A 15827-nucleotide genomic window follows, 5' to 3' on the forward strand; every position below is an offset into this window, starting at 1 on the left:
CTGTCCTTTGAGTGGTGTACCATTCACTATACACATTTTAGTTATTCATGATGTATTAATGGTTCATAAAATCATTCATAAGATGTTTAATATAAACATTTAAATAAATCATTCAAAAAAGCATCCAACCACGGCTCTAGACCAACTAAGTGTTGCATTCTAAGTGTGTATCTAACTGTCCTCTCCGGTGTGGTGTGTTAAGGGCTGACAGCGGCAGCGGCGGCAGCTGCCAACGCGGCCATTGCCGAAGCCATGAAGGTGAAGAAGATCAAGCTGGAGGTGATGAGCGGCTACCACAGCAACGCCAACCAGCATGGGGCAGACGGTGAGAACGGAGACGTCAGCTCCAGTGTGGGTGAGCCAGTCATTGTGCCCTTCACACACACACACACACACACGCAAGCGTACAGGTGCATACAGGTCTTCACACAAAGACATGCATGCAGATAGCAATGCAGGTATGAATACATATGCAGACGCACACAACGGTACAGACACATAAATAAGCAAGGCGAGTATCAGAGTTTGCAGATCTCATCTACATACAGCTTGTGTTGAACCCCACTACAAGCCACTACAAGCTTGTATCCAGGATGTATCACAACCGGCCGTGATTGGGAGTCCCATAGGGCTGCGCACAACTGGCCCAGCATCGTCCGGTTTTGGCCGGTGTAGGCCATCATTGTAAATAAGAATTTGCTCTTAACTGACTTGCCTAGTTAAAGGTTAAATAAAAAATAAAACATATAATTAATAACAGCTCAAAGATACTCTCAAGCTAAAGTACTGGATTCCAAAAATACCTATTCTTGCCAGTGTGGAGCGGAGTGTAGACAGTTCAGAGAATACAGGTTCAGTTGAAACATCTACACAATATCCTTATATGTTCACTGCAGTTCTAACTTGGCTAGTATATTAAGTTGGATGTCTATAAAACAATTGTATCATTATTTGCATTTGTCCACGTCTTTGTAATGCAATGGTACATTCTATCTGTAAAGTATTTTTCTCTACTGCGCTGTAAAATCCCCCGCCTTCGTATCCAATCTAAAAACAACACAGACATTGTTAATACAAAGTTTAATCCATGAACACTGTATCCCAAAGCTATTAGCCATAAACTCAGTCTCTAATTTATTTTATTTAATCACAGCAAGAGCATTGCTTTTTCAATATGTGCCATTTCAATTAATTATTAGCCCACAAATGCAGACGGATTTTGCTCATATCGCCACCGAGCCACTTAGCGTATTGTGGAAAATGATAATATAGTGTTGAATTATTATGAGCCCATTACAAATTATAGGCTCCATGTAATCCCTAAAGCTTTGATACACTAAATAGTGTTTTCGATTCACTTACTCTTACTAAGTTTCTCGACAGAAGTACTTGACGCTGTATATTTGGGTAAAAACAGGATGCTGTCACTAAGCAGATTGAACAAAGCACAATTAATGAGCTCTGAGGTCATCAATCCCCAAAAAATGAAAACGGGTCTATGACCAATGAGAAAACGAGGCTACGAGGTCACCGAAATCAAGATAAATGGGAATAAGAACAGCAAGGCTACGGCAATGGAGCTAATAAGAAACTGTTTTATCTTTTTACAATTTAAATTGTAACCTTGAGCACACGGCCAGCCAGCCAGCAACACATAAGAAAGCACTCCCTGAAGAATCATAATTCTGTTGAAGGGAGCAGCAGTGTGTGAGTGCCATTGCGTGTGTGTGTGTGTGTGTGTGTGTGTGTGTGTGTGTGTGTGTGTGTGTGTGTGTGTGTGTGTGTGTGTGTGTGCGCGCGAGTTCGTGCGTGCGTCTGTATGCATATCTGTGTTTATGTCTCTTGATGGGCGTGTGTGTGTGCGCGTGGATGGGTGTGTGTTTGTGTGCACGGGTGCGTCGGTCACGACATTAGCTCCCTGAATGAAATATATGGCTGGGACGCCTCTCAGCCCCATCCACAATCAATTGGATTATTTTCCTTTAATATTTACTTGCAGCGATGAGTTGCTCATGTGCATGGTGATGAACAGTCTGCCACTGGTGTTTGAAGGTGACCTGTCACTGCGTATGGACAAATCTCTCTCGCAGAAATGTAGAAAATAAATCATTAGGGGCTCGGCAGGCAGACAGAGGCCCCATCTCTCTTTCTCTCTCCCCCCTTCTCTCTTTCTATCTCGCTTGTCTCAAATTCTCTCTCCTTCTCTTCCCTCTCACTCACTCTCCCTGGATTTAAATTGGCCTCAGATTTATGATTTGAATGAATGCTTCGTTTGGTCAAAGGAATGGCTTGCTGAGACAAATTATGTTTGGTACTGAAGCCATCCTTATATTGATTACTGGGTGTCGCAGCAATCTCTTGTTTATATCAGCCACTCTCATGTGACAGGGGTGGCCAGCAGAAGTCATCTAGATAATCCACAGGAGATACAGTATAGTCTCTTCAGATGGAAGAAAGGAACAGAGAGAGAAAGGAACATTTACTGGGTAAAGTATGTGTCATTATTTAGTTTTAGCGAATCACACAACTGCGAGGAGTGGCTCCTTAAAAAGAGGTGCACAAGACATGTAGGGCACACACACGGGGGAGGGTTATAGGGAAGATGTGGGAGATGATTGGTTGGTGCCAATGCCTATGCACCAGGAGTTTCTCCCGGTCTTTCTGTATTGGCTAAAGAAGGCCACACCAGACTCTTTCTCTTTTGGGCAGAAGTGTCTGGGAACAAAATTAGTATAGTATAGTCTTATCAGATGGACAACGTAAAGAGAGCAACATTTAAGCAATGTTTAAAAAGGGAAAGCCAACACTTCTTCCACATTTAAAATAGAAAAAGCAACATTCTGTCTATGTTTCAATTGCTAGTTGCACCTAAAGGTTCGTTAAAATAGACCAGGGAGGGTCAGCTATTGTAAAGTTTAATTTCTTCTCAATTACTTATCTGGTTAAATGAAATGGCCATATTTGCAAAGGGATCGCTTTCATTGCTCGGGAACATTTATTGTGTTAAAACAAAAGCAAAAACAGATCCTTTGACACATACCATGAGGGGCATAAATGTTTTGCTCATGTTTGCAATATAATCTGCTTCACTCTCAGCACTCAGGACCTTGCTTAGGATATTGCTTAGGCTAATGCCTATACTTCCCTGCAGTACTTAGTCCCATGTCTAGCTTGGATTCCTGCATGCCTAATATGTCCTGGTCTATAGTCCATTATGCCTGTGGAATCCAGGCCTCTAACTAAATCACTTGACAGATATAGCTGTATGACTGTGCAAGAGGGGAACTTGATTTGGCCACTGCCTTGTTGGGCTCTGTTGGTCTGGACTCAATGCAGGGCAGTTCTGATGAGGAAGTGAATAAATGCTCTGTTTTAAAGAGAATTAGAGAGAGAGAGTGTGAATACAAAATAAAATAGTAATTCAGAAGGGTTGAAGGTGAGGATGATAGTGTAAGAATTGTATAATACTACTACTACTACTTGTTCTAGATAAAGGAAGAGACAGAGGCAGAGACAGGGGTAAATGCAGGCATAGACAGAGGTATAGAAACAAGGCAGACACAAAAGCAGAGACAGAGAAATTAAAGACAAATACAGAGGTAATGTTAGAGGCAGGGACAGAAATAAAGGCAGGGACAAAGGCAGAGACAGATGTAGAAACAGAGAAAGGGACAGAGGCAGAGAAAGACAGAGGTAGAGACTGTGAAGGACACCCTATTCTGTTGGTGGAGTTGGAATGCTGTGTGTCTGCCGCCATTATGTTGGTGTCAATGAAACACGCTGTTTCTCTCCCACATATGAAATATGAATCACATTGTTTACCTTATATTGATATTCGTTGTCACCACTAATTTTCAGGGTTGTTAAAATATTTTCAGTGTACACCTAAATGACTAAAGCCAGATAGAAAGTATGTACTGGAGCTATTGGAGCTATGTATTGTTTAATAAGATCATCTTTGAAGACTAACAATCACCAAACTAAAAACTAGATTGTCAGGGAGAATCTAAAATTCATAAAAATGTCATGGCATGGGGCCTCGACTGAGTTTGCTATATTTAAGTCACTTAAATAGCATAATAATATGGCATGAGCCATGGCAAAATGTGTAGAATTGCAGGAAACTAGCTTTAAAACTGTAAAATGTTCTCTCCACCCAATGTCGAAATGTGTAGAATTGGAGGAAATTACATTGCAACATTTTGTCTCTGTGGCTAAGAGAAGGGCCGTTAAAATGTTGGGCTGGAGACGGCACCATTGGCCTTGTCCACTCTGACACCCCGTCTCCAACACACACTAACCTTGCCAACGCTGCTGAAAAAAAAGCCTAGGGGAAACACTGAATCACAAATAGACCTTCCTGTTTGCATCAACATTATTATTTATCAGGAAAAACATGCAGCAAGCTCAACTCAACACAGCCAAGTGACCACACATCCTGTCAAAGGGGAGGAAGGGAGGTAGGACAGTGTGTGTGTGTGTGAGAGAGAGCTTGTTCTCTGATTAGACAAAACGTTTGTCTCTCGCTCTCTTTGATTCTCCCTGACAGTCTTGTGAAGGAGGTGGTGTGTGTGTGTGTGTGTGTGTGTGTGTGTCTGTGTGTGTGTGTGTGTGTGTGTGTGTGTGTGTGTGTGTGTGTGTGTGTGTGAGCATCCATGTTGCTTTCAAAGGGGGCTCAGAGGCCCTCACAATGTGGATTGTTCCTGTGGCTGTCAGGAAATGCCACAATTACAGATCACAAAACCAGGTTAGAGCGCATGTGGCACTAGGCCTTTCAGTGTGATAAACAGCCAGCCAGCCATTCAATCCCAACGCCCTGACCCCAACCACAACCTTCATTACCGGGACAGAAAACATTGTCAGCTGCTGCCCACTAACAAAAACCTGCCAATTTTTTTTTCAGGAGTGAGAAAAGAAAATAAGTGTTTAAGACCATGAGCCAATAGAACAGAGAAGAGAAGAAAACACCCCTCTCTTTACTGTTTTCTCTTTTCAAGCCCCCCCCCCCTTTCTCTAAAATAGACATGACTGGTTCAGTGGCAGATTCTCTGGGAACCGTAATTAGTAAGATCGTATCATGTATCGCTATTTATGCTCTCTATGTTGTAGAGCTCCATCTCTTTCTCTTCATCTCTAACCCCCATTCTCTGGCCATGCACCTGACTCCACCTCACCGCGGTGACAGTAATGGACCTTACATTTGGTCTGTAATTAGGTGTGGGAATTCCATCCGTCATCAACCAGACAATGCTGTCATGTACATCTTAAAGGGATACCGCGAGATTTCAAAATGAGGTTGTTTATCTACTTAGTCAGATGAACTCATGGAATACATTTGTATATCTCTGCGTGCAGTTTGGAGATGATTGAAGTTAGCATATTGTTAGCTTAGCCCAATTGCTGGAAGTCTCCCGGTACAGTAGCCAGCTCCTCACATAAGCAGGACAATAGACCATCTAAATACTCCAAAACTAGGCGGTTGGTCATTTATAGTATTACAAAGCTATACATAGTAATCTATATTTTGTGAATGTATCTAATAATAATAAGAAACTATCCACTGTCCACTTCTTCATTCCTATATATGTGTGTGTGTGTGTGTGTGTGTGTGTGTGTGTGTGTGTGTGTGTGTGTGTGTGTGTGTGTGTGTGTGTGTGTGTGTGTGTGTGTGTGTGTGTGTGTGTGTTGCCGAGCTGGCTGGGGCCCCTGAGAGGGCTCCGTGAGGAGAAGACCACAGCTGTACACAGCGAGCAACTAATTGGCCCTTATCTGGCTGTCCCATTCATCTTCATTTTTTACCAATTACTGAGCATTATCTGTGTTCTCAGTTGGCTATGGGACTTAATCCTTTTTGGTTAAGCTGCTTGTGGCAGCTTGCAAAATTTAAAATGGGGAAGGAGAGAGGGAGGAGGGAGAAGGGAGAAGGGGAGCAGAAGTCACAGCGATAAACAAACTCGGGAAACTTCCCATCACCTCTCCCCCCCCTCGGAGGAAGGAATCAATAAACAATGACATCACGTGAAGGGGAGAACAAAGAGAGGGATAAAAGAGAGAGAAAGACACAGATAAAGAGAGAGAGATGGAGGAAAGGACAGGGGGAGAGAATCAATTATCTGCATTATAACTCAGGTCCTTGTTTGCAAACGCAGCGGCCTCATTGATTAAGCTTGCTCCGGTTGCTCTTGCCATTATTGACTTGTTAAAACCATATTTTCTCCTCATCAGTGGGTTTCATGTTTGTGGTCGTCAGCAGACAGATAACAATTCCTTTAAAAGGTCTTCATCAATTATTCAGGGTGTATTCATTTTGGCAAGCTCCAAATGCCCCATGTTAAGTTTTGGTGTGTGTGTGTGTTTTTTCCCCCCATAGCAGCAGAGAACTGAACCAGGACACATTGTTCCTCCAGACGGTACATCAACACAGTTAGCCCTTATTATCTGAGATCAATGTTTAACTAGGTTTCTCTATATATGGGGTAAACACTAAGATAGGCCATATGGCATTGATTGTATTGCAAACTGGGTTAAAATATATGTTAATTGTTGTATTCTGTAGAATGTCTTTCTTTTTATGTCTATGACTGTGTCTGTATGTTATGGTTTAGTAGAGGAACAACAATTAAACCATTGTTATTACAATAAATACATTACAGGATGTAGAAATTACTGTGCATTAAATCATACGTAATAATCCTGGAAAATAATTCTAGATATGATATCAAAAGAAAACCTGGATGAATACATGTAGACTAAATAAATACTGTAAATAAGATAAATCCATCTTCATGCAGTGTGCAGTGTCCCTACTCTTTGAAAGGGATATTTTTTGGTCACAAGCTCTGCACCAGCTGTCAACCAAGCTTCACTGCTGTAATTTAATTAGTCAGTTGATGTCCTTTCTAATAATGAAGCTCTCAGGGTGGAAGGACACATCTAGCCACTAGCTAGTGCCTGGCTTTGTTAGCCATGTTAGCCTCCTTAGCACTGGTGGCCTAGGATGTTAGCTTGGTTAATACTTGTAAAATGACTTTCTTAATTGTGCCTGAGGAGATAAATAAAGTTTTAATTTGAATTTAATTAGCACTGGTGGTCTAGGATGTTAGCCTGATTAGCATTGGTTGCCTAGGATGTTAGCCTGGTTAGCATTGGGTAGCCTAGGACTCTAGCTTGGTTAGTGCTGGTGGTCTAAGACATTAACTTAGCACTGAACTGGTGGCCTTAGGGCATTGACTGTCTGACTGCCTGCCCTCCTTAAGACAGACAGACAGACAGACAGACAGACAGACAGACAGACAGACAGACAGACAGACAGACAGACAGACAGACAGACAGACAGACAGACAGACAGACAGACAGACAGACAGACAGACAGACAGACAGACAGACTGAACAAAACTGTACAGAGGATTTCTCTCTCTCTCAACCTTTCTTCTCTCTCCCCCTCTTCCTCCTGGACTTTGGTCCTCCCAACCTCTCTACTAGTGACTCAGGCCCAGGGGAGTCAGGTGACAGATAAAGCAGAGAGCGTCACACACATTTTTATTTCAAAAGATACACTCGCTAATCTTAAATGTATGTTAATGAAGTCAAATGTCCTTGTTCTAATTTTGCTTGCATTCGGATGTTAAGCATCCGCTTTAAAATTTGAATATGCATTATGGGGGAATTGTGTGGAGGCACACAAATGCAGATATAGATTAGAATATCAAGGAGAATTGATTAAACATTATTCCTGTAATGATCCATATCAAGTTCTATCATCTTTGAGTGGCAGTGGTGGTGTAGCAGTCTTATTAGAGTTGTGAGAGAGAGATCAAGAGGGAGAGAGAGACATAAGAAGAGACAAAGGGAGAGGTAGAGAGGATCATCACAGAAATAGAGGGAGAGAGGATGACCGAGTAAAAAAGTGTGGCACGCTACACAAACCACATGTCATGCAAATGTTTATACAACTGTCTCTTGCGGTTACCTCACCACGACAGGGGCATGGTTAAATAAAAACAACTGACCAGTCGACTTGTCTGCCCTCATCAACATTAGGGCTTCCTTCTTCATTAATTGGAGTGATTAATATGAAGGGCTTTGATGCAGCGGGTGATGCATGCGTCGGGCTGTCCCCTTTGTAGCATCCACTGTCAGGTTGCATTTAGCAGGGATAGGGGCTGACCTTTGGGGAGTGAAGAGATCAAGGCAATTTGAAAAGACAGTGTCACTTGGGTTCAATGTGATACTGTGTAATAGATGACATTCCAACCTTTCACTGATGACGGGCTTTCGCAGGTTTTTGGAGTGATTTGAAATAAAGTAAGGGCACACGGCGAGACCCAGATACAGACACAGGAGGCAGATGGTTAGAGTCCAAGATGTTTATTAACAATCCAAAAGGGGTAAGCAAGAGAATGGTCATGGACAGGCAAAAGGTCAAAAACAGTTCAGTTCCAGAGGTACAGAATAGCAGGCAGGCTCGAGGTCAGGGCAGGCAGAATGGCCAGGCAGGTGGCAATGGAGTCCAGAAAAACAGGCAAAGGTCAAAACGGGAGGACTAGTAAAACTGAATAGAAAAGCAGGAGCACGGGGAAAACACGCTGGTTGACTTGAACATACAAGACGAACTGTCACAGAGACACAAGAAACACAGGGATAAATACACCAGGGAAAATAAGCGACACCTGGAAGGGGTGGAGACAATCACAAGGACAGGTGAAACAGATCAGGGCGTAAAAGTGGTATTGAAATATGCATGCATTTGGCTGTTTGAATGTTAATGATGTTGATAGTCATTTCACAACAAACACAAACAAAGATGGAGGAGACTAAGTACTTGTGTCGTGTAAAAATAATATATACACTACCAGTCAAAAGTTTGGACACACCTACTCATATAAGGGTTTTTCTATATTTTGTCATGACTTTCCCTCCTGGGTGAGGATCAAAGACAGCCACACCCCCCTCTCTCCCACCAGAGAGGAAGGGGGGAGTGGGGCCGATTCTATGACTTTAACGACCGGTCGTAAACTCTCTCTCTCTGGATCTGCAGTATGGAGAAGTCAAAAATAATTTGTGTAGAGAGAGAATCTGACACCAAAACTCCAACATCCAAAAGTGGATAATGAAACAATATTTCCAACATAGAGAATGTGGGAAATGGTTGGTGGGGATCAAAATAATAAATCTGTCAAAAGTTTATTGTTTTGTGATATCATTAAGGACGGTATAACTAAATAACTGTAACTCTAAGAATGTATATGTCCCAGTTATCAGATTTACATCTAAATGTTGTAAAACGTATATGGTTAAATATGAAACTATTTGTGAGAAGATGAAATGTGATTTTAGCCTTCTAAATGAGATAACTGTTTTAACCATGCCCACGTGAGCAAAGACATTGTGGCAATGTCATGGATCTGCCCTCCAAGGCGAGTGGATAAAAGGACTGTTAACGAAATTTACATTAGACCAAGCAGGTGGCGGTGTTGAGCTGGACGTCACGAGTGGTTAGACTCTACGAGACAAGGAAGCTTGGAGAGGTGGAACACGTTGAAATGGTTTAAAACTACAAGACCAGAACATGGTTATAAACTTTGAAACGTTCAACAAAGAAGAAGACTAGACTAAGACATACACCATCTGCAGCTCTGCATGTAAAGTTGTCTAGAACTTTGACCAAAGGCACAAGGAAGATATTTTCAAACAACCATTGGAGCGTCTAATCTATTCTGTCTAACGAACACTAAGAGACAAAGAAGCCTACAACTGAGGACATTGTGACCTCTGCTGGACAACCAGAGACTAACATAACCAGAGACTTGAGTGAATTAAACAGAGAGACGACAGACAAAGACATCTATGCGTAAATATATGTTGGATTTCTAAATCCGAATGAGTGGTTGTTTAGGTGTTAAATATCCATATTTACGGTGAGCATATTATTCAACTGTATGTACGATAGTTGAATTCCTTTGTCTCTCCTTCTTTTGCTCTTTCTTTCCCCACCCCTTTGATTGTGTAACAAGCCGTCATATCGGGTTAGTCCACTAGGGACTTTTCATTGCATTATGTTAGTAATCAATTAAAAATATACCATATGTGTGTGTTTATGTATTTCTGTGTGATTATTTAGTTAGTTAAATAACTTAAATAATAGTCAAATAATAAAATAAATAAATAAAATAATTAAGCCAATTTGTGTATCACTGAATAATCATTTAGACTAGGGTTCATGCAGAGTTGAAGTCAACAACATTCAGAATGAGACTGATATGATGTAAAAAAAAAAAAAAAAAGATTAATGGATGACTGGTATGATAATGATATATTTGGATGTATTATTGAGTTAATTCGGGTAACGGTAACTCATTAAACAAACTTTGTCCATGGTGCCCCAATATTGCTAATGAGTTAATGATTCATTTAATCACGTAATAATTAAACCTACTTACAGTGACTTGCAAAAGTATTCACCCCCCTTGGCATTTTTCCTATTTTGTTGCATTACAACCAGTAATTTAAATAGATTTTTATTTGGATTTCATGTAATGGACATACACAAAATAGTCCAATTTGGTGAAGTGAATTTTTTTTAAATGACTTGTTTATAAAAAATACAAAAATGATGCTATGAAGCCCCTAAATAAGATCTGGTGCAACCAATTACCTTCAGAAGTCACATAATTAGTTAAATAAAGTCCACCTATGTGCAATCTAAGTGTCACATGATCTGTCACATGGGGCCCCAGTGTTGAGGATCAGCGGGGTGGAGATGTTGTTTCCTACCCTCACCACCTGGGGGCGGCCCTTCAGGAAGTCCAGGACCCAGTTGCACAGGGCGGGGTCGAGACCCAGGGTCTCGAGCTTAATGACGAGTTTGGAGGGCACTATGGTGTTAAATGATGAGCTGTAGTCGATGAACAGCATTCTTACATAGGTATTCCTCTTGTCCAGATGAGTTAGGGCACTGTGCAGTGTGATTGCGATTGCGTTATCTGTGGACCTATTGTGGCGGTAAGCAAATTGGAGTGGGTCTAGGGTGTCAGGTATGGTGGAGGTGATATGTTCCTTGACTAGTCTCTCAAAGCACTTCATGATGACGGAGGTGAGTGCTACGGGGCGATAGTAATTTAGCTCAGTTACATTTAGCTTTCTTGGGAACTGGAAAAATGGTGGCCCTCTTGAAGCATGTGGGAACAGCAGCCTTGGATAAAGATTGATTGAATATGTCCGTAAACATCAGCCAGCTGGTCTGCGCATGCTCTTTGGACACGGCTAGTGATGCCGTCTGGGCCGGTAGTCCTGCGAGGGTTAACACGTTTAAATGCTTTACTCACGTTGGCTGCGGTGAAGGAGAGCCCGCAGAAGGAGAGCCCGCAGGTAGCGGGCCATGTCTTTGGCACTGTAGTGTCCTCAAAGCGAGCAATGAAGTTGTTTAGTTTCTCATTCGGTATGCTGATAAAATTTAGGGAATCTTGTTTTCTGATTAGCCTTGTTAAAATCCCCAGCTACAATGAATAAAGCCTCAGGATATGTGGTTTCTAGTTTAGTCCAATGAAGTTCATTCAGGGCCATCGATGTGTCTGCTTGGGGGGGATATATACTGCTGTGATTATAATGATAGATAATGCGGTCGACATTTGATTGTAAGGAATTCTAGGTCAGGTGTGCAAAAGGACTTGAGTTCCTGTATGTTGTTATGATCACACCACTTCTCGTTAATCATAAGGCATATCCCCCTGTCCTTCTTCTTACCAGAGAGATGTTTGTTTCTGTCAGCGCGATGCGTGAAGAAACCAGGTAGCTGTACCGACCCCGATAGTGTGTCTCGAGTGAGCCACGTTTCCGTGAAACAAAGAACGTTACAATCTCTGATGTCTCACTGGAAGGCAACCCTTGCTCGGATTCCTACCTTGTTGTCAAGAGACTGGACGTTGGCGAGTAGTAAACTCTGTAGCGGTGCGCAATGTGCCCGTCTACGGAGCCTGACCAGAAGACCGCTTCTTCTGCCCTTCCGGCGGCACTGTTGTTTTGGGCCGCCGGATGGGATCCGATCCATTGTCCTGGGTGGTGGACCAAACAGACCAAACAGAGGATCAGCTTCAGGAAAGTCGTATTCCTGGTCGTAATGTTGGTAAGTTGACATTGCTCTTATATCTAATAGTTCCTCCTGGCTGTATGTCATTAAAATTAAGATTTCCTGGGGTAACAGTGTAAGAAATAATACACAAAAAACAAAATACTGCGTTGTTTCCTGAGAACGCGAAGCGAGGCAGCCATCTCTGTCGGCGCCGGATCAAAAAGAAACAAGACGGTTGGTAACTATAAAGAACTGCAGCAGAGGTAAGTCTGGGTCTTCCTTCCCTGTTTCACCTATTTGCGTTTGCGATAATCACATAATTTGGCTTCAGAGTGGCGCAGCGGTCTAAGGCACCGTAGCTCAGTGCTGGAGGTGTCAGTACAGACCCTGGTTCATTTCCAGGCTGTATCACAAACGGCTGGGATTGGGAGTCCCATAGCGTGGCGCACAATTGGCCCTGTGTCGCCCAGGTTAGGGTTTGGCCGGGGTAGACCGTCATTGCAAATGAGAGTTTGTTTTTAACTGACTATGCTTTTCATTTACATTTTTAGAATTTTGAGCGATCATACTGATTTTCTCTCAAGGACCAATGGTTATAGATGAAGAGAACAGGCCAGGGCGAGTAATGCAAATTTTGTAATTAAAACAGATGGTCTGATGACCAGCACATGTAAACCGATCCCCAAACGGCACCCATATGACGGCGGAGAGCGGCGTGAATCAAATGACAACGACTCGCCCGTTGCCTGAAAGCTATCTTTTTAAGAGGGGGGGAGGCCTTTTACTACGTATCACATGGAAATAATTCCTCTATCGGCTTGGCGTGTCACTGACACAAGAACTCTATTGATTGGTAGGGGATATATTACGCCGTCAGTAGTAATAGCTGCTAGTAATGGGTTCTCTTTCTCCCTGTGTGTGTGTGTGTGTGTGTGTGTGTGTGTGTGTGTGTGTGTGTGTGTGTGTGTGTGTGTGTGTGTGTGTGTGTGTGTGTGTGTGTGTGTGTCTTTGTGTGTGTGTTTATCAGTTTATTGTGAGTGACCTGTGCCAAATGTCAAGTTAAATGGGCCCAGACCCACACTAGAAGTGTGAACAGTATGGTCATGGCTTAATATCAATGTCTCCTGGAGGCTTGGACGTCCTGGGCATCCCTTGCCATGTGGATTATTAGGTTAATCTGGGTTTTTTATTTTTTGGGTCACACCGTAGCAACCTTTTTTCAACAGAAAATATTAATACATGTTTATTAGTGGACAAGTTCAGGTTGTCCCTCCCGGTATCCGTCTGTTTTCTATCATTTGGTGCCAAATGAAAACGACCCTGGTTTGTAACATCTCTGCCCCTCCCACAAGTTGTTTAGCGCATTACATAAATGCGGTAATTGGTTCGTTTCGGGTCAACATTTAGTGTGGATTGTTATTTTCAAGCACATTGTTCATTTGGAAAATGTGGAATTTTGGAATTATTTTGTGAGAAGGTTGAGACATTATGAAAGACATATCATCATGTTTTTATTTATGACATATGTAATGATCATCAGATCACAGATGCGTAGATACTACGTTGTGACTCCATGGCAGAATTATCTAAACAGAATGATCTTTTCAACCTCTTGTAACCATTCATTCTATTTTCTTAGACAGCCTGTAAGTAATGATGTGAATTGATTGAGTCAATCACCAGAATTTCCTGGATGGAGGATATCCCAGATGGAAGGAGTTGACACTTTATTTAAAACACACTTCTGAAAGAGATATCCCCGGAAAACCGCTATTGTCACGACTTCCGCCGAAGTCGGTCCCTCACCTTGTTCGGGCGGTGTTCGGCGGTCGACGTCACCGGCCTTCTAGCCACCGCCGATCCACTTTTCATTTTCCATTTGTTTTGTCTTTGTCTTACACACCTGGTTTCAATTCCCCAATTACCTGTTTATTATTTAACCCTCTGTTTCCCCATGTTTGGTTGTGAGTGATTGTTTGTTGTATTGTGGTCCGTATTGTGGGCTTGGTAATTCTCTTGTATTTTGATGACTTTGAGTAAAGTTACTTTTATTTACTCATCTCTGCTGTCCTGCGCCTGACTCCTCTGCACCAGCTACACATAGACCCTTACAGCTATCTGCAATTGATTGCATCACAGCCTCAGTCATCTGAAGTAGGTGGCTAGTGGCAGAATTTTGTATATACTTACAGGACAAATAACACTGTCTGTCTCTAGGGTATTTCCTAACACATGATATACTGTGTGTGTGTGTGTGAGTACATTAGTGTTGTCACGATACCAACACCAGGCTTAGTATCACAATACTCGATACCATCATGATACTCAATACCAAAACCATACCAAAATGACACCACTGCAAAAGAAGAAGGCATATTAGCCAAAGTCACAGAATGGCACTTGATCCAGACAGATAAATTCAGCTTCTGCTCTGTTCAATATTTGGGCATCTTTGGAGTTCATTATCATTCATGTCAACAATTTTCAGACAGCCATGTATGTATTAATTAATAAATAATACAATCATACAATATATTTTATTGTGGATGGGTGTGTGTGATTATGTGTGCGTGCAAGTGTGTGTGTGTCTGTCACATGAGGCTGCTGAAGGTTCATTATAATGACCGGAAGGGAGCTAGCTCATGGAATGGCATCAAACTCCTGGAAACACTGTGTTTGGTGTATTTGATACTATTCCAGTTACTCCTCTCCAGTCATTACCATGAGCCTGTTCTCCCCAATTAAGGTGCCACCAACCCCCTGTGGTGTCTGTGTATATGTGTCTTTATGTCTGTGTTTGTGTGTGTGTGAATGCGTGTGCTCATATGTGTGTGTGTGTAGGGAATGTGTGTGCGTTTCTGGGTATGTGTTTGTATGTCTGTGTTTGTGTGCCTGTAAATGTGTAGGCACACATGTACAGGCACGTGCAGCCCATGAACTGCCACAATACGACTTTACGTTTCTGGGTTTTTTGTTGTATATTTCCTGTAGCTTGCGCTTCTATCTGATGGAGTTTAAATTCTTGCGTCGAGCAATCCCGGATCCGGGATCCTATTTATAGCCTCAAGCTCATTAGCATAACGCAACGTTAACTATTCATGAAAATCGCAAATGAAATGAAATAAATATATTTGCTCTGAAGCTTAGACTTTTGTTAACCTGTTGAAACTCTAGGGGCGCAATTTCATTTGTGGATGAAAAACGTTCCCGTTTTAAACAAGATATTTTGTCACAAAAAGATGCTCGACTATGCATATAATTGATAGCTTTCGAAAGAAAACACTCTGACGTGTCCAGAACTGCAAAGATATTTTCTGTGCGTGCCCTAGAACGTGAGCTTCAGGCAAAACCAAGATGAGACGGCATCCAGGAAATGAGCAGGATTTTTGAGGCTCTGTTTTCCATTGTCTCCTTATATGGCTGTGAATGCGAGAGGAGTAAGTCTGCCCTTTCTGTCGTTTCCCCAAGGTGTCTGCAGCATTGTGACGTATTTGTAGGCATATCATTGGAAGATTGACCATAAGAGACCACATTTACCAGGTGTCCGCCCTTTGTCCTGCGCCGAAATTGGTGCGCAAAAGTCAGCTGCAAGTATTTTTCCATGGAATTTAGAGAAGAATACAGGCTTCCACGAACGATATATCAATGAAGAGATATGTGAAAAAACACCTTGAGGATTGATTCCAAACAACGTTTGCCATGTTTCGGTCGATATTATGGAGTTAATTCGGAAAAAGTTTGACATTGTAGGTGACTGAAT

At 42.1% G+C, this 15827-nt stretch overlaps 1 protein-coding gene across 2 annotated transcripts in view; it reads left to right on the forward strand.

The window, feature by feature from the left end:
- The window catches only part of LOC135519940 (dachshund homolog 1-like), a 273557-nt gene that overhangs the window by 188363 nt on the left and 69367 nt on the right, over positions 1–15827 (forward strand). For both annotated transcript variants that reach the window (XM_064945184.1, XM_064945185.1), the window contains exon 3: positions 203–355. In XM_064945184.1, the coding sequence (XP_064801256.1) occupies positions 203–355 (153 nt within the window). The remainder of the gene's footprint in view (positions 1–202; positions 356–15827) is intronic.

This window comes from Oncorhynchus masou, chromosome 29 (assembly GCF_036934945.1).
Source record: "Oncorhynchus masou masou isolate Uvic2021 chromosome 29, UVic_Omas_1.1, whole genome shotgun sequence".
Taxonomy (NCBI): domain Eukaryota; kingdom Metazoa; phylum Chordata; class Actinopteri; order Salmoniformes; family Salmonidae; genus Oncorhynchus; species Oncorhynchus masou.